General features: G+C 32.8%; 1 protein-coding gene across 2 annotated transcripts in view; it reads left to right on the forward strand.

Annotated features, from left to right (window-relative positions):
• The window catches only part of LOC118181831 (uncharacterized), a 118091-nt gene extending 96678 nt beyond the window's left edge, over positions 1-21413 (forward strand). The window contains exons 31-40 of one of the 2 annotated variants that reach the window (XM_035351033.2): positions 2699-2758; positions 7759-7856; positions 7993-8056; positions 8445-8608; positions 9670-9748; positions 17217-17274; positions 17746-17822; positions 19151-19253; positions 20810-20884; positions 20977-21413. In XM_035351033.2, coding sequence (XP_035206924.1) covers positions 2699-2758; positions 7759-7856; positions 7993-8056; positions 8445-8608; positions 9670-9748; positions 17217-17274; positions 17746-17822; positions 19151-19253; positions 20810-20884; positions 20977-21044 — 846 coding nt within the window. In that variant the 3' untranslated portion in view covers positions 21045-21413. Of the gene's footprint in view, positions 1-2698; positions 2759-7758; positions 7857-7992; positions 8057-8444; positions 8609-9669; positions 9749-17216; positions 17275-17745; positions 17823-19150; positions 19254-20809; positions 20885-20976 lie in introns of those variants that run through there. The other variant, XR_015041803.1, reaches the window with a different exon arrangement.
• Positions 21414-25108: the final 3695 nt, after the last annotated feature.

Here is a 25108-nt window from a genome sequence, read left to right on the forward strand (position 1 = left end):
TTTAAACTAAAATCGAAATTAACAAGCAGTATGAAATAAATTGGTAAATTCCTAGGAGAGCCCATCCTTGGTGACAAACTGTGAAATTGCGCCCTGCTTCGAGGGTTTCTCAAAATCGCCAAATTGAAAATAACAAGTCAAAGAATTGTACAAACACGATATTCATGTACACATCGACCTATTTTCACTTAACAAAAACATCAGAGAATTGCAAAAACTCGGCATTGCACACTCCCTTGACTTTGTCCATGTACACATCGATACGCGCCATAACCAAAATCATTCGCGCCAAGGGTGTGGGCTCTGCTAGGATCCAACCAATTAATTTAAAGTATTAAAACAACGACTTAATCTAAAAACTTTTTCTTTATAACTGAAAATCCTTACGCTAAATAAAACTTCATTAAGTTACAAAATTAAATTATAGTTGTCTACAGTACTCTACTTAAGCTGTTTAGAATTAGGAGGCAGAAGATTGAAGAGACTGTATTGGTGACTAGATTAATTATGAGGAATGCAGATTAAAGCATACTTATTAAAGTATAGTTTATTGTATACTTGAGAATGTTTCTTTTAAGAAATCATTGTAAAAATCTAAACTCTCAGACTTCAAGATCGGAAAACCAAAATAAGCAGAAAGAATATCAAGCGGAAGCTTTGGAATTTATATATATATACGCACACACACACTATATATATAGTAATAATAATAATAGTAATAAAGATGAAATAAATATATAATGTTAATAGTAATAAAGATGAACCTGATTCTACAAAATACACCAATACTTCACGTAATACTTCAAAAGGATAACTGAAAACGAATATCTTGGAAAAGACTTGCAGATAGTATTTCTGTTACTGATATTGTTGCGTTCTACGGGTTCGTAGATTTGGAGGGATTCATGAAAACACTTGATAAAAAATGAAAACACAATTTATTATCCAGTATTACTCAGGACAATTCCAAAAACATGTTTACAGTCTTTGAAAAACTACGGCAAACACGCTGAAACAATCAGCAGCATACCCTTCAGGCTACAACGGTGAAGACAGCTTCACGGCAAAGCACTAAAGTACGACTCGGTCGATCGCTCTCGGAGCTCAAAATACTTTCCACGATAAAACTCACAGTGCACTCGATGGTACCCTGAAGATACACTGCTGGTCTGAGAACAGGCAGGGTTTATGCAGCTTTTGACCTGCCTTCGAGCACATTCTAGGGTAAACCGGCAAGAATTCTTTCTAGAATGTTCTCGCTCCGTCTATGGCATATTGCCAGTTTCGTCACCAAATGGGCGATTTCGCGCAAAATCTGAAAACCCTGCATCTTCTTGCCATTTCTGTCAAGCCTAAACCCGCTTTGCTGGGAAGCGAGAACCGCGGCTTGGCATTTCGTAGCAATATGATGCCTGGTGTGAATAGATTGAGGCTTATATTATTAAAGGTAAATATGATGAGTTGAAGAATATCAGGAAAGATGATGAGATTAAAGATCTACTTAAAAATAAAGAGAATGAAGGAGATGATATTAAAACTTCTATTACGAATATTAAAATCAGAATTTTATTACGATATTACGGATTTTCTATGTATATACGTACAATTTTAGTGAAAGTATATGTAAAATTGTAGTATATTTTTTCTATTATGTAACATGAAAATATAGAGAAGTGATGCTTTGCTAGAAAAATAAGAATACAGGGGCAAATCTATTTAACATTGAGTAAATGGCTATCTCGCTAAATTGGGGAGATATCGCCAAGCTGATGATTGTTTTGTTGACTAATTTTTGTCGCTAAATTTTGCGAGAAATCACCAAAAGTCATTTGATGACATTTTGATCCGGTCCTGTATAACTGTAATAGGTATTGCAATTCAATAACTGTAACTAATACTCTATTTAGCTGTAACCCTCATAATGTCTTCCAGTAATATCGAGAAGCACTAGAGATTTCTCCGCAGTCGAAGGAAAACTCTATAAGACCGGAGAGAGCATTGGTTTCTCAGTTCTTAGTTTAGAATTGGGAGCACTAAGATATCTGTGACAGCTTCGCCGTTTAGATGCACTTTGCACTGCTTTGTGTTTTACTTAGTTTGAATTGTAACTATTTATTGTACTTAAGTAAAAAAAATACTAGTACAGCTCTTCACAGTATGAAGAGCTGTACTACTATTTTTGTGGAAAGTTCCAGAACTGTGAAGTGATTCTTTTGGTAAAATAAATTTTGTGAAGCTCTCATTGGGTCTATGTGCATTCAATCTATTATGAACCTGTACGCATTCAACGATATTAAATTTGTGTATTTGGATTCAAAGGTAGAGAAGTTACCTATGAAAACAAAAATTCTAACCAGTCACTAAAACTGAACTAAATTTATTATTCAAGAAGAAGCAATCCCATGTCTTCTTTCATGTTACCATGTATTTATTACAAAATAATCCTGAGCAAGGAAGTAAATGAAAAGGAAAGAAAAGATAAGTAAAACAGAAATACATAGTTTAAAACAAAGCGAAAGGAAGACGTAAGTTTAAAGTAGTTAGTACGCATGTGTTATTAGTTCAATTAAATTAGTAACTGCCATAAAATTTTCCACTTAGGCATATTTACTTTTAAGCACAATGTAAGAATAATTATTTGCTGTTAATAGTATTTCATGGGTCTTAAAAAGATTTACTTATTTATTTTTTTTTTTAGTTTGATATACATTCAACCACATGGGGCACAAATCCTGAATCTCTTATTACTCACTTAAAGGTAAGATAAAAGTATTCTTATGTAAATTTTAGAATACGAGCTTTATGCATCTAAATAACAGAATGTTCTAATCGCCCAACTTGGATGCTCAGAATTACAAAATGCGACTTTTCCGTTCCCTTAACGCGCCTTTAAAAATATGCATCTCAAATTATACACTAGCAGTTCGCTTCAAACTACTTCCCTGGTGCTAATTTTTTACCTTTCATGCTTAAAAAAAGTCTTAACGTCTCTACAGCGGTGCCTGAACTAAAAGGTGCTGGATGATGACTCCACCAGGATTTGGCAAATGGGTCCCCTAATCCCCAGTCGCCCTTTAAAAAGGTCAGTATATAAGGTTAGTTCTAAGCACTGGCCCTCAGCTCATCTAGCAGGCGAAGCCTGCCATATGAGGGGAAGGAGTATATAAGGTATTAGTATTAGTATTAACAGGCGCAGTCTCCGGTCCACCTAGCTGGCATAATCCAGCGATATAACTAAAAGAAGAACTAGCCAATCCAACCAAAACACTGATAATAGATCCCTTTCTGGATGCAGGCCTGGATCTCGTTTCCCACAGTGCTGTTGAGAAGTTGTATAGCATTTCTTTGATATCAGAAGTATTAGAAAATTGTTGCCTTTCAGCACAGGCTTTAGTTTGAGAAATAGCGAGAAACCATTGGGAATTACATTGGGGATAATCTTCTTTCTGGCGAAAGTCTTTCACATAGAAAGATTACGACAGCTAGTGGCAGATAGCAACTTCTCATATGCCATTCTTCAGTTAAAGTTAGCCTTATAGTTTTTCACTTAAACTATTATTCTTCAACTATCAGTCTCATCCTTAATTGTCTGGTGCACTGTGTCGAATCTTGCAATATCTTAACCATAAACGTCCGTCACTGCTGCTTCGGCTGTCGGCTTCTAGAATCATTTCTCATACTTTCTGTCATTTTTTAAATTTCACATAACATTCAAACACATTTCTTTTTCATGAGATCTTCAATATCAGCCATTTTTAATCTGAAATTTCAGCTACGCGTCTTCTGATTTTCATGCAAAATCAAGTGTTGATATACAGTTGCAAATTTCGCTAGGTCATTTTTATGATGAACTGCGCACACAAATGTCGATTACTTTCTTAATAACATTTATAGTCAACACTGTGGGCCACTGCAGAAACAAACTTATTATTTATCAGTTATTCTCAGTTTTTGTTGCAATGCAATTATATTAACGTCTCAGCAATATGATAAACTGAACATGTTGAATCTGTCTCAGGAAATACTTAAGTTTAAAAATTGAAAGAAACTTATATGATATCACTGTACACAGTTTCTTGAAAAGCCGGTTTTCTTGGCTGGTAGTGTAATAATGGTAAATAAAATATAATATAGTTCAAGACATGTATGATACTTCAAACGTATAATATTGCCTAGTATAGGTAACTAGAACTTATTTTACAACAGGAATTAGCAGGGTGTAATTTTTAACGGAACGTTAAAAAAAATTTTAACTCATTTTAAATTTTGTCTCAAATTTAGTTATTACAACTATTCCGGGTGAGAAATTAAAGCAAACCTTATCGGAATTTGAAAACACCGACTAGCATCGTAAGATAATTGCTTAAGTTTTCAAGAACAGAAACAAAAATTATTCTAAACCTTTAAAATATCTGCTTACTTGAGAAAAACTATCTATCACTTTAGAAACTTTTTCTTTGTATGCGTAAATTCACTGAGCTTCGTAAGAATAAATGATTATGTATACATTAACTAAACCGTTTTTGCACAGTTAAAATTTAAAGGTTTCGAATTGATTTAAGATATTTTCTCTTCTGCCTGCTTTCGTGATGTAACTTGATAGCATATCTAGCTAGCATCGGAGGTTCGAATCTCAAAGAGGTCATTGTACATTTTTCGCGTCTCCTGCATCGATAAATTTATAAGTGTATTAGATGGAACTAATCTTTTAAAGCTTATGCTTTCGAATACTTTTGCACTCGGCCTCACTGATTAAAGCAGCGCATTTCAGATTAAATAAAAAGGAATTTGTGTCTGGTTTTGGAAACTTTAGGCTGAGGAGCATACAGCATCGATAAATTTGAATACTATTATCTGTACAGAGTAATATATAATACTGTAAAACCTTTTTTATTCTTCATGTTGAGAGCATCACGAAATCAGATAAAGAGAGAATTTTCTAGCCTCATGTTGAGATATGTTAATAGATACATTAAGTGATTTACATATTGAATTTATTTATTAATTTATTACATATTAGTTTTAGGATCAAACTTTAATGTATTTTTATATTATATTTTTAGAGCAAAATAAAAACTTTTAATTCTTGTCACTACCTTGCTTTTGGGAGCAATTTACAGTAAATTAACCTAAAATATTATTATTGCATTTAGATGGGAATATCAAACGCTTCTAAATTTATTTAATTCAATCCCTTTTTTCATCCATTAACTTTAAGAAAGGTTCATCGTTCCATGTATTTTCGATCAAACTTTTGAGCTAGTCCATGGGAAAAAAATATTCTGTCGAAAGCAAAGATCCTATTTTATCTATCCCAACTGAGTATTTCTGTGAAGATAAACAATCTGAACTTGCTCTTCTCTGAGATATCGATTGTGAAAATAATGTTATGCGTGATATAAAAGTTAATAATTGACATATTATAGAAACTTAAATATTTGTTCAAAAGAGGTAGCTTTTTTGGTAAATTAAGCAACTCTAACTTGAGGGTATTTTAAGATTCTTTATCAAGAATTATTTAAAAATGTTTAGCGTAGTGGTTATGTTCACACGCTTATGTTCTAAGTGGCTAAAACGATGCATTTGCTTCCGTAATGACTTGCTCCTCTAAGTTGAAAAATGATACTCCTCTAAAATAAGATGATACTCATCTAAAATGAAACAACAGCAACTTTCAGAACACAAAAAATGTAACTTACCTGATTCCGCAAGAACTGCTATCCACGGGTGTTGCAACAATGCCGGTATTGATGCTGCTAATTCAGTTTCAGGACTTCTTCACATAACACGAGTAAAGGAAGCGCTTCTTCCAAAATCTTTATTATTGCAAAAATGAGAAAATTTTGATCTCTTACGTTTACTATACAACTTTGAGAAAGAATTAAACATCCGAATGTTCAGTCTTTGATCAACAGAAGAGGCTTTAGTTTTCTATAGACCAGCCATTCGCTTTCCTTTTCCTTCTCGATAACATCTGTAGATAACTCCTTCCGGATATATAAGAAGTTTCTTATCTATGAAAGTTTTCTACACTCATAACACAGAGTTTTTCATAAAAAGGGCTATGGAAATCCATGAAGCTATCATTTCATAGCATGCTGTAGTAATACAAGAAAATAAATATCTTCACTGAAAAATAATCTGACATTCAACTCTGTTCGACCCAACAACTGCAGTTCACCACTTTCTCTTGGTACAAATTTTCCTTCGGGTAATTTCAGAACTCATTCCTGTGAGTATTAGATCATGGCTAATGACAGGTCTACAGAAAAGTATCTAAAAGTACACTAGTAAAGAAAGTCACAGAGTCTTCATGTTTCTTTTCAAAAAGCGGCTCCATACGACCGCAAACTTCAGAGATTGCAACTTTTTTTTTTTTTTTTTTTTTTTTTCTCTAACGGCGGGCACTATTTTGTCTTTTTTGACATTGGACACTCCTAAGGCCGGAAGTGGTGGCCATTTTATTTTATTATATAGGCCTCTAATAGGCGACCACTGTTACTTACTATGAAGGGACGGACAGTTACAACCATGCCTTCTCCGGGATTCGAACCCGAGTCTTTCGGTATCGTAGTCAGCTCCCCTAACCACTATACCGTCTGGGCGGCCGATTGCAACCTACCAGATATTGCAGCCGTTTGATGTATGCCTGAGAAATGGAAAACTTTAAAGATATCATCCCTTTTAAAAGGCACATAAAGTGCAAACTCACTTCCCTTCCATCACTGTTTCTATTCTTGTTGCTAGTTGTCTAACTCATACCCTTTGCATTTAACCCAGCATGCGCCATCCATGCATTATATTAATATAACAATCTTTATATATCAAATGCTTATTAATTTACTGATATTTTATTTATGAAATAAGAATTTCGCGCCACTATATTTCGTTTCATACAACAAAGCTCAAGTAATATAAGAATTCTACTTCCGGTTGAAACATTCTATAACGATCTTTGTTGAGCTTATTCGACATTATTTTTTTAAGTGTTCCAGTGCGTAACGTTTTAAGCATTGTGACTTTAGTTGCGTTCCCTTTGGTGTCAGGAAGTTGATTCGGAATGTAATGTGTAATAATCTTAACTGATCTGCCACTTTAAATTAGCTAGTCTTAATCAACCATCGTAGACAGCAAAAACCAAAAGTACACGAGAGACTGCCTTCTAATCACTGAATGTTTGATGGGTGTGTCTGTGATAGGTTTAACTGCGATTGCAATTTTAGAAAGAGATTGATTCATCTATATGCCCAGCATGATCAAATGTATTAGGTTTCTACAGTAGTTCATTTTTGTCCAGGAAAATATATATTCGAAAATGCGATTTGTTCACCGATTTATAGCTCTGTTTACCTTAGTTTAAATACATTTTAGGTGGTGCTGGTGAATATTTTCCTTCACTGCTATTTCTAATGATTGATTAGTGCAAATCGTTTATAACATATAAAGTAGAATGATTAGCATAAACCACATAATAACTTAAAACTAAAATTAAACCTAAAATCATTGTCTCAGTTTGGTATCAAGGTATTAAACTGTATTTAAGTCAGTTACTTACATAGAATTTTGCCTTATGTGTCACTACATGAGGTTCAGAATTATTATGGTTGATTCTTTGATGAAACTAGTCATTAATTTCGTTGACGGAAGAATGAAGTGCTAATGTGCAGCAGAGAATTTCTCTGTTTTGTATCTGTTTGAAACTCTAATTTTTACTTATGTTAATTCATCCTTTGATACGTGTATGGTTATTTTTCTTAGAATCTTGCTGGAAACGTAAAGAATACTACAGAAGAAGAGTCAGACAACTTCAATAAACTGATATCCAAACTTTCGATACCCTTAGGATACCGAGAAAGGTACAATTTGTTCGTATTTATATTATTATTAATAAATTTTATGTACGATATTTGCATTATTCCATTTTATTTGTACCGACGAATTTTGATAGTGAAATTCTGCTCCTAGATTCTAACTTGAGTGCGTTTTTTATAGAATGATATTAAAGTTCCTTTTACCGAGAAGCAGAAATGCTGTGCAAAACAGAGAAAGTTCCAAAGTAAGGATTACTGATGATTTTAATCAATTTAAGATTAATATTTAGACCAAGAGCTTCGTTGCCTTTTACTTTGTAAATCACTGAAGTTGAATAGAGAGAATGAAAGAGTAATTAACAGAAACAAATCACTAAGCAATCATAGAATAATTTATTGAAGTGAGTTAGTTATTGTAATTTAAATTACATATAATTTTATCATATTTTTTCGTAAAGTTTTTATTAATTAGAATTTGATTAATAATTTTAATTGATTTGAATTAGCAGAAAGACTAATTAAAGGCATAAATTATAGATAACTAAAACTTCAATCTATTATTAGTTATGCAGTCCAGTAAGTTAAAATTTATAATCAGCTAATGATCTTTCTTTTTTGTTTTGTTTCTCTCAGTCTTTGCTTATCAAAGGAATAGATGCATGGAGAAAAGGGTACAAAAAGCTTGCAAGTCTCATGGTCTGTGAAGGAAGAATACCAGAAGAGGAACTTCTTTACTTTATGACCCTCGAGGAAATTCAAGAGCTACTAAAATCTAGAAACGCGAAGATAATTTCAAGGTTAATAACTTTCTATTTCGTTTACTTTAATCCTTAAGCATATCTATGCAATGTGCTGAAAATAATATGAAGATAACACAGAAATGGTACTTTGAGGCTGAATGAATTTTTTCTTTGGATATCAGTAATAAATCCAATTTTATTTGTAAGCGCTCAATGATTTTCTGAGAAATCATGTAAAAATAAACAGTGTAAAACTGCGATGCATTATTTCAGACTTGAAATCTAATAGAAATAATTTTTGTTTTTAAATTAACCATATTAAAATTTTAAATTATATCTTTCACATATTTTTCTAATGGCTCCTATGTTTTCATTACTCTTTCTGACGGTACTTCGTTGAAACCAAAATATTTATCTACCGGCTTTATAAAAAAACAAGGGGAAACGAAAATTAAATTTTCAGGAGACTAATCAATCAAAAGGAATTCCGCATAACAATTAAGAGCGCCCAAAACTAAAAACCTAAATTGTCTAAAATTTTGGAAAACATTTCAAGCACTGTTAAAGGTAACTAACAGTTACGAAAATGTTACCCTTCCGAACAGAGGCTTCTAAAAGATCCTTTTATGTAAACATTATTTTAATATAAAATTTTGGAAACACTGGTTATAGAATTGATATAAAATGTTGATGACATCTAATAAATTTTCTTTGAATCAAAAACTTAAACCTTTTGATTAGGTAAAAATGGTTAAAATTACATAATTTTGACATTTCTTTTCCAGCAATATTATGGCCATTTTGAATAACTTTTCCCCCTTAAAATATCTGAAACAGAATTAAAACTAACTGGAATTTCCTTAATTCGAGACCAATATAAAATGTAATCTATTCATAATTTTACTAAGTAGTATCACGTGAATAAATTATTTCATTATGACAGTATATTTCATTATAGTCTTGAAGTGAAACCAGGTAATTACGATTAACCCTGCGAATGACACTGGGTGTTTAACATTTTTGACATCTTGTAGTACCGCATTTACCATTAATTCTTGATTTAACATAAAGAATGCTCTTTTAAGGAAAATTCTAATTTAAAATTGCATTTCCTTTAGAGCGACACACAGGCGACGACGCTATCCAGAAATGGATAGTTATATTTTCCCGGAAATTTCAAAGGGAATTCCTGTTCCGGTAAGTCAACATATTTACTTTTAAAAATTCAATATACCCTTTTGAAGTATCCTCGGACTTGGTAATTTCAGAATTATTATGGTCTTCTTACATTGAATTCGCCGTCATCGTGTAACGACATCCATCTGGTTTCTACAGATATGCTTACAAAATTACTTACAACTAACACCATGGGTATAGTTTCTGTGTTTCCAAATAATCTTTGAATTGTAAAAGTGACCTAAATCGCTGAAATTTTGGAATATGGATGATGGAATTTGGAATGTTGTCAATATGGATGATTTGTGACCGTTGAAGCTTGTATTACGGATATTATGATATCTTCCATTCATAGTCATTCCTAATCTATTTAACTTCAATGAAATGCCAGTTCAGATTTTAGTTATTACATATATCCCATTCAGATGCCATTATTCATGCATGTTGCTTGATTGTTATTATTGGATTTTACTTCTTATATTTTTCAGTTTCATTGCAAATGATTCTGGACTAAAATTTAAAGGGAAAAGTATTTTAGTCTTTCAAGGCTTTGATTTGTACAATATTAGCGGGTGTACCGATGCCAGTTAGCTTGAGAGTTATGTATCTAACAACAGAGAGTACGATACCGCTTTAATCCTTCTCTAATTATTATCTGTTGCGCTGCCTCAGCAACTCACAGTCGGTTCTCAGTGTCTCTCAGTCTGTTCCGCTCTCGTAAGCACGCCGTTGTCGTGCTTAAGGTGCAAATCGAGCGACCGATTTTCGCTATAGTGGCATAATTGATTTCATAGCAAAAGTAACGCTTTGTGACGACTTTTACAAATTCACTTTCAAAAGCAAAGAAAATGCGTGTGATGCAATAGCATGCATGTTGATGCTTGCGTGTTATTGAGTGAAAGATCAAATATTTTAATCTTTGCTGAAGGATTGCATACTTTGAAATATTTTAATTTGGGTACTGCAGCACATTTCTCTTAAATAGCTGAGTTTTTTTTATTAAGTTTTAAATAAATAAATATAAGTGCATTTTCCCGAGTGACAACACAATTTGTTTTTATATCGCCGAGTATTCTGATTAAATTTGAAACATATATATCCTACGCTTTTGCAGAGTGACAATGCAAAGCTTTCAGATCGCTGAGTTTTTAACCAGAAGTTCATTAAATTCGCGTAAAATATATGTATGTTGAATTTTTTTGGAAAAAACTGACCTAGAAAAGAATTGCAGAATGTTTGGTAATGATAGGCACATCAGTGACTGAGTGTATCGCGAACAAACAAACACACACACAAACAGACATTCTTCTTTATATATATATATATGTAATTATTTTAAAATGTGTAGATGAAAACAGTGGAACTTTTAACAGCTTACGATACTGCGTAGATGTCCGAGAAGACCGTAGTGGGTTGAAGATAGCAGAGTGGGAAGCATGATGACGCAATTAAGCACAACATATCTTGAAAAATCACAATCTTTATTTTTTTTACGTATATCAAATCACCCTTTTTTCAAACAAGATATTTCCTGATTATATTTGAATACAGAAGTTGCATTTTGAAGTACGATGTCATCTTAAGCATGTAAGCGGCAACAGCGTAGATGAAAAGCATTTTGCTAGTAGGAGAGCTTATGCGAGAAAAAGGGAAAGTATCATAGATCTTCAGAGGAAGAAGGGTGGGAGTCGGAAAAATTTCAGTTCGGAGTTTTGGTTTACAATTAATTTGATTGGATAAGAGGCATCTGCATTAAAACGTTACGTATGATAGAAAACTCTGGAACCTGTGAGAAGAGATGAATTTAGGGGCAGATTACCAAATTTAGAATGTTAATTTTGAAGTCGCCAATTATTTTTTGAAACAGCTATCATATTTTTTTATATGATGTTTTCAGTTAATGACGCCAAATATATGAGTAAGTAAAGGCTTAATGAATGAGACTATGTGTACTGACAAAAGTAGAACATTTATTTTTCAGTCTCTACACATTTTTTCTGTTGCATTGTATACACAGAAGCATTTTAGATTTTATCATAAACAAAGAGATTTCAGTCATTGCTAAGATTTGATATGCAATTAATTATAGGGAGCTGTTTCCTCAAGATCTTAACGCATCTTTTCCCAGCTGAAATAGATTCTTCAACTAACTCTATAGCTCCTCATTTTCCAGTCATCTCTTATACTACTCCAACCTTGAAGAAAGAAGCAATTAAAAATTAAAGTATTTGATCAAGACTACGCACTTCATGTTCTTTAAACAATAAACTTTATCAACCGTCAGAATATGAAGAATTACTGCATGACTTCAGCATTCATTCCTCATCTTTTACTTCGAATTCCTTAATAGCAACATTAACTTAGGTAATTTTGACCTTAAAATCTACAGTGACAGCTCTAAATCAGCCTTTTGTGACTTTCAAAATAATGTTATAATTAAACAACAGAGCATTCGACTCACTTCCACAAATTCAATCTTTCAGGCTGAACTCCTTGCAATAAAGGAAGCAACAGCATTTGTAATAGGCCATCCAGTACGCAGCATAATATTCTCAGACAGCGAATCTAGTATTAAGCAATAGTTGCTCATAGCCGCTCTCCAGTAGTTATACAAATTCTTACTCTTCTTTCTTCCTTCCCTTTTCATTCACCTCCTCACCTCCAATAGACTGAAGCACATATTTGTACCATTGGAAATGAAATAGCTAATAATTTGGCAAAAACAGCAGCATCAGATTCTTCATTACCATCTATTATGATTCCCAAACCACTTTCACTTCTAAAGAGAAAACTTGAAGAAGATCTTTTTTCCATCTGGCAGCATTGCTGGAAAAAGCAAAATACCTGTCGCGGAACTTTAAAATTTTTTCCTAAAGTTTCCAGAAACCTAATATCTATAAATATATGAGTAAATATCTTCCTTACAGCACATGGGCCTTTTATTGACTATCTCCATAGATTTGGCCTTCATCACACATATCAATGCATCTGCGTAAATACAGGATCAATCTACCATTATATGTTTGACTGTGAAATAACTAAAGATATTCACTTTATAAATATACTTCAAGCCACGTTTTGGTTTCAACAATTCCTTAAAAATTATTTGCTTCGAAATAAAGCTAAAAATCATCAGTTATAATATTTCGACTAATTGCGATGGTCTAAAAGCTACTTAATTCTTTCACAAAAATTAATTATCGTCATACTCCTTCAACATCATCTGTCAACGTTTGTCTTCTCTCAACGATCATCACCCATCAACATTATTTGTCAACGATTACCATCTATCATCATCCAGCTACCCTTCACCATCTTTTCAGTCCTTCTTCTTCATCGTCTTGATCATCATGCAATGCAATAATGTCAAGAAACTATCATCATCCATCTTTGTCTTCTGTCATCATCTATCATCATCATCCATCTTCATCAGTCTTCTGTCATCGTTATTTATCAACACATTCATCATCTATCATCGTCCTGCATAGCACTTCATATCTTATCTTACCATCTTCCTGCATATCACTTCTATGTCACCCATCCTCATTAATCATGTCTTTTTTTTCATCCATCATCTACATCATCATGGATTTCCTATATCATATATATAGTATATCATCAGCAACTGCCATCTACCTTTATTGTTGGTCTACAACATCACTCCCTTTCCTCTTCTCAGTCCTTCTTCTACATCGTCTTCTTCATCAAGCAATGCATAGCTCCAATACTGTCAAGAATTACGATTATCAAAGACTTCAGTTATTTGACACTAAAAGACTACATTCATCAGATACCTCAAATTCAGACTATACCTTTTATTATTAACTCTTGACTATAGACTAAAGACTGTTTGACTTTTGATTTTTCAAAATTTTCCTAAAACTTCTCTATTGTCATTATTTTTAATTTCTTAATTAATCTTTACTTTTATAAAATTACGAATTTTTTGTTTTAAGGCTATTACTATGTTACAACTTTATGTACTTGTTATTCATGTATATTTTTCAAAATTCATTAATAAATGTAGCGGATGGCAGATGGTTCCCTCAGTTAAGCAATAAAGCTGAAAAGTCATAACGGCTGTTCAACTCTTTAACTGAGTCTCCAGTACTTCATCAACGAACTTGACGGCCCCTTTCCTCTTTCCTTGGTGCTCTTTGGTCTCTTTTTTTAAATGCGGCGAACACTGCCACAAATTACCTTAGTTGTTCTTCCAACGCTCTTGTCATCAGCATTCAGTCCCATATCTGACATAAAATATTGTTACTTGCGTACAGGTTCTTAAAAGTTTGAATACACACAGAACCCATAACAACTTGATAAAATTTGTTTTCCCAAAAGAAACACTTTACAGTTCTGGAACTTTTCACAAAAGTACTCGTGCATCTGTTTTCAGTATGACAGAGAATAAAGAGTAGTTACCACCACTTGAAACTACTAAGAATTTTAAACACAACAAAATATAAAAAAGTCTCATTGCTCGCAGAACAATCACTCAGTACCCTAAAATAAAATTGGAACTCAACCCTGAACTGAACTGAGAACTCATGCTCCCGCCAGTGTTATATAGTTTTAACCAGTGTTATATAGTTATATAGTTTTAACCGCGACCACCGAGAAATTTCCAGCACCTTCATTTCTTGAAATTGTTGAAAGTTGTACTGCATACATAGTTGTAGTTACACACGGCCGGATGCAGTTACAGTTATATATGGATAGAATCGATTGCAATTATGCAGGGATCGAACTAAATGTCGTCAAATGGTAACTAAGTTTCGCGATTTCTCGCCAAATTTGGGGACAAAAATTAATCGCCGAAACCATCGCCTGTTTGGCGGAGAGCCAAACTCTCTTCACGCCTTTTCTATTATATTGCAAAAATGCGGCTACAATTTTACATATAGTGCTGGAATTATATACGTGTATGAAATGTAGAATCCCATACATTGTGCAGCCGGGGCAACAGGACTGAGACAAATTTTGGAATATAATAAAGTGATACGTTTATTTTAGCATCTACTATCTCACAAGCGTTCCTTCTGTACCTCGAGGGAGAGAAGCCCTATTTATAGATATGTGTGCGTCATGGTGCTCATCCAATCAGCGATATTAATTAAAATCACGAGGTGACGCTATCTTCTCATCAGGAGTGTTCTTAAGGACTTTATGTAATATGACAGATTTATGAGTTTGGCGATTTGTCGGGCGCCAACAGGTTAATATAATTTATAATAAGGAAAGGATTTTGCCAAAATTTAGGAACAGGGATGCAATTTAGGTAGAGAATGGCCAACACATTATTAAGCAATATGATTAGAATTTAATTTAATAAATTGATTTAAAAATACCATTACATGTATACAAAATTCGTTACAGTATCCCAAGTGGCGCTTTCGAAGCCTGAAACCCAAACTTGAATTTTGTTAGTCTGCCAAATAGAACGGGAGACATATGAGTGTTTCTCCGCCTTTTTTTTTCAGTCAGTTACAGTGTTTTAACCATTTACGTCAGTTAGGTGTTAAGGAAGATGTCTGCCATAATTTTTATGGTTTAATAATCATTGATAAATTCTACGATCTTAACACTTGATGGGATGTAAAACCCAAAATTTTCTGCAAAAATTAAATTGTGTGGTTTGTTCATTTAAACTCGGATCAGATTATATTGATCATTCAAACTGAAAAGTTTAGGATTATTCTTAGAAAACGTTTTCCAAGCATTTGGTAGGACTGACTGAATTTGACAATTACGAATTCTATCTGAACATTATAGTAGTAGTTTCTTCCAAAGAATTTCATTTATTATATAATTGATGTAAAATATTTAAAACATATATTTTGGCGAAATTTCTTTTTGGCGGTTCTGTTAGATACTGCTCTATCAAAGATAGAGCTTATGGATAGCCGTATTAATAATCATACAACTGTAATCTCATAATAATGTTTATTAATATCCGAATATGATTTAATGAAATTTTAAATTACAACATCAACATATTTTTATTTTTGTTGAGAAAACACTGCTTTGGAATACTTCCAACGTAAGTAATATCCTTTGCCAGAAGAAAAGACTAGATGCCGCCCAACCGGAGTAGTGGTTAGCGACGCTGATTACCCTACCATCGGGCCCGGATTGGAATCCTGGGAATGGTATGGATGTTCGTAAATGTATAGTACCTGTGCGGCATGGGGGACATTCTAAATATGTGGCGAGCCGAATGTCCTGTCGAGAGGTAGAAGTAGGTCCTGGTAGGGGAGAAGGGGTGTAAGAACCTCGGACCCGTTCTTCCGGGATGCTTTCCATCAAAATTCGGGGAGTAACTCAGCAAAGTATTACCATCACCTGTATGGGACTCAAGTTCCTGCCAGTGACAGGCCCAATCTTGCACTTCTTGCCATGATGAATTTCGTGGGCTTGTTCTTCAAACAAGTGAGAACAAGTCACAACACAACAGCAACAAAAGACAAATTTTCGCTGGATTGTTTTTTATGGCTCAAATTGAAAGAAGAGTTTGGAAGTATTTAATGATGTGTTGTTTTAAAAATTTAACGTACATCTTTGCATGTTTGTTATGCTACAGGCAGCAGAGCTATTTGCGACTATTGTATTTTTCTGATGCCTTTTTTCCATAGCATAAGAAGTATAGACTTTTTTTATTCTGATAGTGGAGTAGTATCTTATATCTAAAGGTTATTATTAATATTAAGGGTATGTAAACTGATCAAACAGTCTGAAATAACAGGAGTTTAATTTAATTGTAGTGATATAAATGTGTTCAATAAAACGTTAAAGAAAAAGGAATTACTCGATAAAGATGGCGTACTTATCATACGGCATTAAGTTTGGCGATCGAATGCCGGCCAGTTAATATATTGCCCACAGTTCGGCCACTGAACTGCCAATTCAACTGTTACGTTATTTCTCACTGAGAAAGAGAAACTCTTGCTTGAAAATGAATTGGAGTTGGATCTAATTGCTGGAATATTTAACGGAAGTGAAGCATTAATACAACTATTAATCAAACTGATCTGGCGACAGTGGAATAAGCATAGGTACAAATGGAATATAGGGTAAGGACGTATTTTCCTAATTATAAGACAAGTATCTGCGCGAGAAGGAAAGAGAGAATTTTCTCACTTTAAGAATTTAAGCATTGTTTTCTATTACCGTTAACCATGTTATCCTATCCCTTTTCGTTTCTATATAGTGAAGCTAAATTTGAGGAGATTATCATAATGCTTATGTATTTCAAACCTATTTGAATTATTATAGGACAGTAAATTTAATTAAAAGTATTCTGCATGTGTTACCCTTAGAAATAAATTTTAATGCGTGGGTTTATTGATGTTATCAGATTGTAGTAACTTATAACTGTAGAGAATAAATTTATTGATGAAATTGGTTTTTATAATTTCGCTTTTAAATGCATTTCTTAATTATTAAAACGTTTATTTTAAATTGCTGCATTCATTACCATCTAAATTTTCAGGTAAATTTGGACAGTTCTCCAACAGAATCATCTAGCGGTGAAGGTTTTTCAATGAAAGGTGAGATTTTTAATCATACTGAAAGAAAAGTTAGTTATTTCTGAAAGCTTCAAATAATTAGATTGTATTTTTCTTTTAGTTTTTTACAATTATAAGGATTTCCATATCGATTCAAGTCTTATTATAGGTGTATATTTGATGAGTAACGAATTATGCTCGCTTTTGTCTTAGGGAGATAATTCTGACATTTTCTTCACGAATAACGCACTATCTCGCTCTTGCTGCACCACGAAGCTTTCTCGTATATCTTAGCCCAAATATATTTGACTTTATTTCACCCAGTCTTTTTCTACAAGGTATTTCTACAAGATATAAAGAAGAATATTTTCTCCTTATATAGTATATTATACCCTGATTACAAGATTCATTTAGATAATATCTTAGCTTGTATTCATTCTTGAATATTTTTTATTTATAGTGTATTTTAAGCAAATAATTTTAAGAATTAATAAAAATTCTTTTTGTCACCAGGTATACCTGTTAGCCAAGGCGTCACTAAGGGATTTGTCCGAGTTGCGTTAACATTAGAAGAAGCATCGAAATTAAAGGTACAATATTTTCCCGTCTCTGTGTATGTCTTTTTACTTGCCTTTTCTTTCTACAGCGGAAATAATATTTCAGGGCTAGCATTTGTTATTTATTATAGAAATCATTATGGATTTTAATATGCTTTATTTGATGAAGTCTTATCTTTATACGAGTATCACTCTGAAATATTTGAGATACAACCAAACGGTACAAGTTAAACTTACCGAATCATAGAAGTTTCCATAGTACTTGAGTTCTCCAGTGCTCTTTCGTAGGAGAACATTCCAAAGATTAAGTACTTCAAGCCATTCTTTTCCTTGAATGGATGAAAGATATGTTTTAATAGCCTTCTCAATATCATCTTCTGAATAAAAACGACTGTCAAGTAAATTTTGTTTTAGATTAAAAAACAGTCAAATATCACACATAGCAAGATCAGAAGAATAAGGTGGATGTTCTGTAAGGATTGTAAGATTTACTAACGTTTATTTTATTTTAAAACTTTGCTGTCATCTCTTATTTTCCACTTCCAGCCAGAATAAGCGAGGTTAGTTTTGGTTATGCAAACTGTTAAGTATTTCAGTTGTGAAAGTTTTAGCCAAGAGTTAGAGAGAGATTTCTCGCTACCTTACCTCGCGCGCGCTTTTCAGTCAGTTCCTGTCTGCCTTTAAGTCCAAAACTTAGTTCTCTTTGATACTTGAAGACGTATTGTAGTTTCTCGCAATCTGCTCACTATATACGTAAAGTTTAAATGTCCAATCTTCGCGTTACTAGTCTTTGTAAAGTATCTGAGTTTAGTTAGTTTATTTCTTATTTTTTTACGTTTGAGAGCAAAAGTGCTGGTCTTTGAATCCCGAAGTGCGGGAACGGCTGTAAATTGTGAAGAATAAAGGGTAATTCAACCCTTCCTTTTTGTGTCGTATCTTCTACCCCCACACGCACGAACATAGTTTTTAGTAAACTCACTGTTCCTACTCAAGACTCCAGTTATGTTTGCAAAGGCAATTAGAAGAAATAGCACGCTTGATAATTCTATTCTTTTAATATACTTTTGCTCAAGAAATTCGATTTTAAATCTTTGCTGAATGAGATGGAGTATTATCATGGTGAAGCCACAAGTTCTTTTCATTTTGCCTTTCTTAAGAATTCCTAGAACTCACTTAGTAGCGAACCAGTTAGTTTTAACTACATTCTGTCCCCCTGATTTGGCACTGCTTCAAATTTAGAAAGTTATAGAGCGGTAATGTTCTGTTTAAATTTCCATTTTAAAACTGGAATATGGAAAAGCTAATAGCAGTTCTGTAGTTTTTCAGTTCACTTTTACTTACTGTAAAACTTTTCATTTCAGCCTGGAGAGATTCTCTTGACTTATAGTACAGATATAGGCTGGACTCCTTATTTCCCAGCATTAGTTGGAGTCGTCACAGAACTGGGTGGTCTAATATCACACGGTAATTGAATTCTGCACATTTTCAGTTATTTCAGAATGTCTCATTTTTATGAATTTTTAAATTAAACACTTGCGTGTTCAGGTTTGGTGTCGCAAGTTATGCATGCCAGACTGAAGTTTGGCTTCACAAACGGATAGGTTGGAAAATTTTATGAAATCGCTTAATTAATGCATTTTGATTATTCGTGTTTAGAAAAGAGTTTATATAACTAATGAAAATTTGAATACTACATAATAGATACATGTTTGGAAACCTTAAATTTTCTGATCTAGGATGTATTATTACATCTCACAATGAAATTAAGAAAATTAATATTTAAAACGAAATGTTTATTTCGTTTTAAATATTAATTTTAGCGAAATGAAACGCAAAGAAAAATGTGTGTGAATTGAAAATATTATAAATGACGCAACGAATTTCTTTACAAGTAATTTTAAATACCACTGATAATGTTTTATATAATAAATCTGAAAGAAAACTTCAGATTAAAATAAAAGAAAATGAGTACTAAATGCAAATTCTATCTACTTATCTATCTGTCTCTCTCTATACGCACTTTACATAAAGAAGTAAGGTACTAAATAAGTATATACGAAATTAGGAAAATATACTGTGATGTATAATGATGCCATATTCTCCAAATCATGTATCCAAGGGAAATCGCATGATGTCAAAGAAAGAATGATAATTTCCTTTTCTGATTTAAAGTCATATTGTAGCATATTAGAAAAACGTTTTAAAACAGGGCGCAGAGTTAGGTTTATAGCCTGTAAAAACTTTATAACTGGTGCATTTCTCAATATTGGAATTTTAACATAATGCACACGAAAGCTTCATAAAAAAGCAGAATGATTTTCAAAAAGTCGTAAAAATTAATAAATTAAGTTAAAATTTTAATTTAATTTAATCTTTGCTTAAAATATTATATTAAAATATTATATTAAGCAAAGATTATTATTTTGCTTAAAATATTAATCTTTGCTTAATTTAATCTTTGCTTAAAATATTTCCTCTATTCTATCCGATGACTGAAAACATAACATTCTAAGAATTTTAATTTGTTCGTTTGCTTGTAAAAAATCAGCAGAAGACCGTTCCAACATAAAAAAGGTAAATGCAATTTTGTAAAATAAAAAAATGCTTTAGGCCTACAAATTTATTGCTCGAGAAACATGTTGCAAATTATTTTGTCTCTGCACTTTACGATGAATTCACATACAGATTCTTTATATTAAAATAATATAGTAAGAAGTTTTAAGATATGTTACTGTTTTAGTATTATTAAACATTAATGCTAAAATACTTGAACATTCATTGTTTGATTTCATTAACGTAAAAAGAAAATGTAATCTATTATACGAGCTTTCATTATTACAGTTCATTATTTTCATTATTACTTAATGTAACAGTATCAGAAAGATTGTCATTTTTTCTGAGATTAGTAGCGGAATTTCAGTCAGAAATTTATGAATTCACTAAAGATAAACTCTAAGGTCAATGATCCAATGTTCACTAAAGATAAACTCTATGATCCAATGTTAATGTTTTTCATGCAGGTGCTGTAGTTAGTCGAGAATATGGTCTACCTTGCATTGCTGGGCTTCATGGTGCAACAAGAGAGTTCAGAACAGGTCAGATTTCATTCCTGTTGTTTTAATTATTAGAAATATCGTCTTTTGTAACTAATAAAAATAACGGAATGCAAATGAAATTTGTTTTTCAGGTGACTACGTATTATTGGATGGCAACAAGGGTATTTTGCAAAGACTTCCGAAACCAGAAGATTCTTGAAAATCTTGATTAAATAGATCATCGATTTCATCATGAAATACATTTATTATCTTAAACATTAACACAGAAGAAGTTTCGTTCATTTAATTCAGTGACGGCCGATGTGGGCATTTACAACGTGAATTGAAAATGCAGCCTGGCTCCAGTGATCGAACAATGTACTTTGAAGATATGTCAATACTGAAGATATGCCCTGAAATTATATTTATTCTGAACATATAGTGCTCTGACACGTTCTAGTTAATTCAAGTTTTATTAATGTATATGGAATTATTTGGATGTGCTGATTATCCCAATGTGTATATAATAATTTGTTACATATATTATATATATCTGAGTTATCAATATATTCATTATAGTTATATCAAATGATCTTAAGCAATTTCTTTCATTAAAAACGCAAACATTATATGTTAAATTACAGACATAAAAATCAAACCTTCAATTTGATGTATTTTCAGTTAAATATTTAACATTTTAGGATCAAATGTGGCCGAGCGGATAAGATCGTGGAATACAGTTAGTTCCATGTGTTCAAATCTTGACGAACGTGCTACTAGAGGGCTTTATCCGGGTTTCCGCATGTGTGACATGAACAGAACCAGTTTTCTTTAAGAAGGTCTTTATGGAAATCATCCATTCTCCCATAATATTTCGCTCCATAATAGGACCAAAGTCAAAACAAAGGAACCATTTAATATTTATACCACACTTGTAATGTAAAATTTTAATTTAGATTAAATACCTTTAAATATATTCATTTTATTGAGAACTCTGTGTTCATTTTTAAGAAGCAGTAAGCTCATTAAAGGAAATAATTCAGTGAAAGTACTGTTATTTTCAACGAGTTTCTGATAGATGGGCGTTAGCCAATTTCTCTGCAACAATTTTAATGCACTCGCAATCGAAAATTCATTCAACCAGCATGTATTTGTTTACAAACATATCTACACGTCATCTGTTAATATTATTTAATTCAGTAAATTTTGGGGTGTTATCATTTTTAAAAAATTAATGCTCGACTCAAGTTTTGATTGAAAATAAATTCACGTACGTCGCATGTTCTCAAATGTATAGTTTTCCACTTCATTACTTTGAAATGACGCCCACCATCAGTTGTGGTGTATGATATTTAAATTAGAAAATCATTCTTGGAATTGTTTCCGAAACACGTTCAATATTGACTCATGGGAGTTAAAATCATTAAGTTACAACTTATCTTCATTAATTCTCTGCAAGCAAAAGAAGACTTAAAACGTTTCCACTGCCAACTGGATTTAAAAATATTTATACGGTTTGTGAACGTCGGATTTGCGATAATTTGATATTATTTCAGAACCTGAAACTGATTTCTATCATCTGATTCACATGAGAGAAATATTCGTTAGAAAAATAAGTGATTTGTTAAAATGGAAACCAGATGATTTTTCTATACTTCTCGAGATCATCAAGAAATTCTGCTACTTCTTAACTTAAAAATAAAACTCCTTTCAAACAGTCCTATATGCCTCTCCAGTATAGTTTATATTACATTATATTTTCATATCCTTCAGCCACTTATATCAGAAAAGAAAGAAACTGTTGAGGAGTCGATCATATATTCCTTCCTTAAATAATTTTTTGCAGAAGCTATATTTGTTTTTCATAACGTTATCCATGTTTAAATAAGTTGCCGCAAAGAGTTTCTTAATAGGAGATGCAGTGCAGTACTGTACATTTCAGTTACCCACAACTGACTCCAGGTTTTCATAGTAAACCAATTAAAACTATTTTAGTTCCAGTCACTCATTTTACACCATATTCTGCAATAGCTCAAAAATTCTTCAGTTTTTGAAACTCTCATAACTCCATCATAAATATCGGGGCTTTAAGTTAAATTATGCAGCGTCACTAACGCATCGCTCTTTAATAGCAAAATCGTGGATATAGTTAGAAGTTGAGCGATTAATAAACTTATAAGTGTTTCATCAACAAATTTCTTCAGAGTTAATGAAAACTAGAATCTGTCATTTTATAGTTATTTATTTGATAAATGGTTCTTCTAGTGGCAGTCACTTTTGACAGATGAACACTTTTTAATTCATGAGCAATTTTTTTCTACTAAGAATGCACATCATGTTGCTTCACAAATTGTCTTCAAATGAGGATTCTTCTGCTTCCCAAATTTCTTAAATCAACAAAAGATCAGTTATGAAAGATGTATCACACTTATTTAGTAAAAACATAATTTTAGGTGATAAATTTTCATTTAAAATCAAGCATATCTCATACGAGAACATCTCTAAAATAATCTTCCAATTTAGTTGGTAATGACTTAGGCTGTATTCCGACACGAGGTACAAAGTTCTGTATGGTGCATAAAATTATATTCCTAATGTGCAGATGCACAGTATACTTGCAATGAATGTGAAATTTGTTATCCTCATTGTTGTAAAAGGAATGTTTTTTCCCCCGATCACATTTTGCTGTTTTTTCTGCATTAAGCTGACATTTGCTAGACACTGAATGCAAAACTAAAATCAAAAGAGTATTACCGATCACTTTATGTATCATTTTGAATTTGATTGTTTGCTTAGCTGATAGGATTATAATTGATCTGGTAATGCTAATTTAGTCCAATAACTATAACAAACATGAAGCGAATTATCGCTATGTCTGAAAACAATGACAAAGTCTCGAGAAGGTTAAAATAACCCTTTTTATTTAAACAGAATTTAGAACATAACAGCAATCTCTTCTGATACAATTTCCACAAATTGTGATGATGCAAATGAACTGAACAGTCGAATTTAAATTAAATGTTAAGCAATCGTTAAGGACTATACAATTAAATACTACTAGAAGTTGACTGATTAACTCGACCGGAACGTCAGACGTTAAAGTGTTGGCAGTAAGAAACCACAAAGCCGAAAACTTGCAGCTCGTAGCCCCTTATGACATTCTCCTTGTTTCTCCCAAGAGCTGGGTAAATTTTACGAGGTATGAGGTAAAATGAGTAGCCACGAACGTGCGAATGACGGAATGAGATGAAGAATTGTCGGTATATTGGAGGCAGGCCAATAACGAGCGCACTTGGCTACAAAGCTCAGTGTAAGCTAAGTGTCATCTGCAATTTTTGGAAACAGTTTCAGGACACTAGACCCATATAGAGAAGGTCTACCAAAATCCACAACGATGAATGAGGATCGTTTTTTGACCCTTTCAAAGCGGCAGCACAAGAGTGATTACAGCTTTGTTTATAAGTACCAGTAATAAGGAGAAAATTTGAGCTTTATGGATTTGAAACTTCTGGATAATAGATTGTATGTGTGGGAACCATGTGAAATTTTTGTCTACGATTATCTCGAGATAGGCGACACGCTTAACCTAGTGCAAAGAGAAATCATACAGTTTTATATTTCCATTAATCTTCCTTTTTCTTTGCAAAGAGAAGCGTTGTAGATTTGCCTATATTGATTTCCACTTTCCATCTAATTACCTAAGCCATAAGTGCATGGATGTAGTTTTGTAATGCTAGACGACGAAAAAGCATTTAGTGAGGAGATCTCAGTGTCGTCAACGTAAGGCGCTAGTGTGGTGCTGGCTTCCTGCGGAATGTCGTTCACGTACAAATTGGAAACTGCAGGTCACAAAAGCGATCCCTGAGGTACACCGGCTAGGATAACGCGTTGGGACTGCCTGAGTTTACGTTGTGAAACTCATGTTAAAATATTGCAAATGCTGCAAAACACCACTCTGAGGCAAATCACTATATGCAAGTGGTTCATAGCAACATTTCAATTCATGAGAATTTAAAATTCATAACACTAAAAAGTATATGGCAAACCAAAAAAATTATTTAATTATATCAGCATTATCAAACGTCCGTCTATTCAAAGCTTAGACTACTCTATAACTCCAGTTCTCACAGTAGAAGGCGGGGAACTGTACTCCTCAGACTTAATTAATTTTATAATTTGATTATTCTCTTTTGCAGCTTTACCTTACTCACTATACCTGACCTAGTTATTTCATATGTGTTTTATTTTTAATTTCTATCGTGCATAACTTCACATAATTTTGTT

This window comes from Stegodyphus dumicola, chromosome 6, assembly GCF_044657685.1.
Source record: "Stegodyphus dumicola isolate Sdum_Otavi_A_Nest chromosome 6, ASM4465768v1".
Lineage (NCBI taxonomy): Eukaryota > Metazoa > Arthropoda > Arachnida > Araneae > Eresidae > Stegodyphus > Stegodyphus dumicola.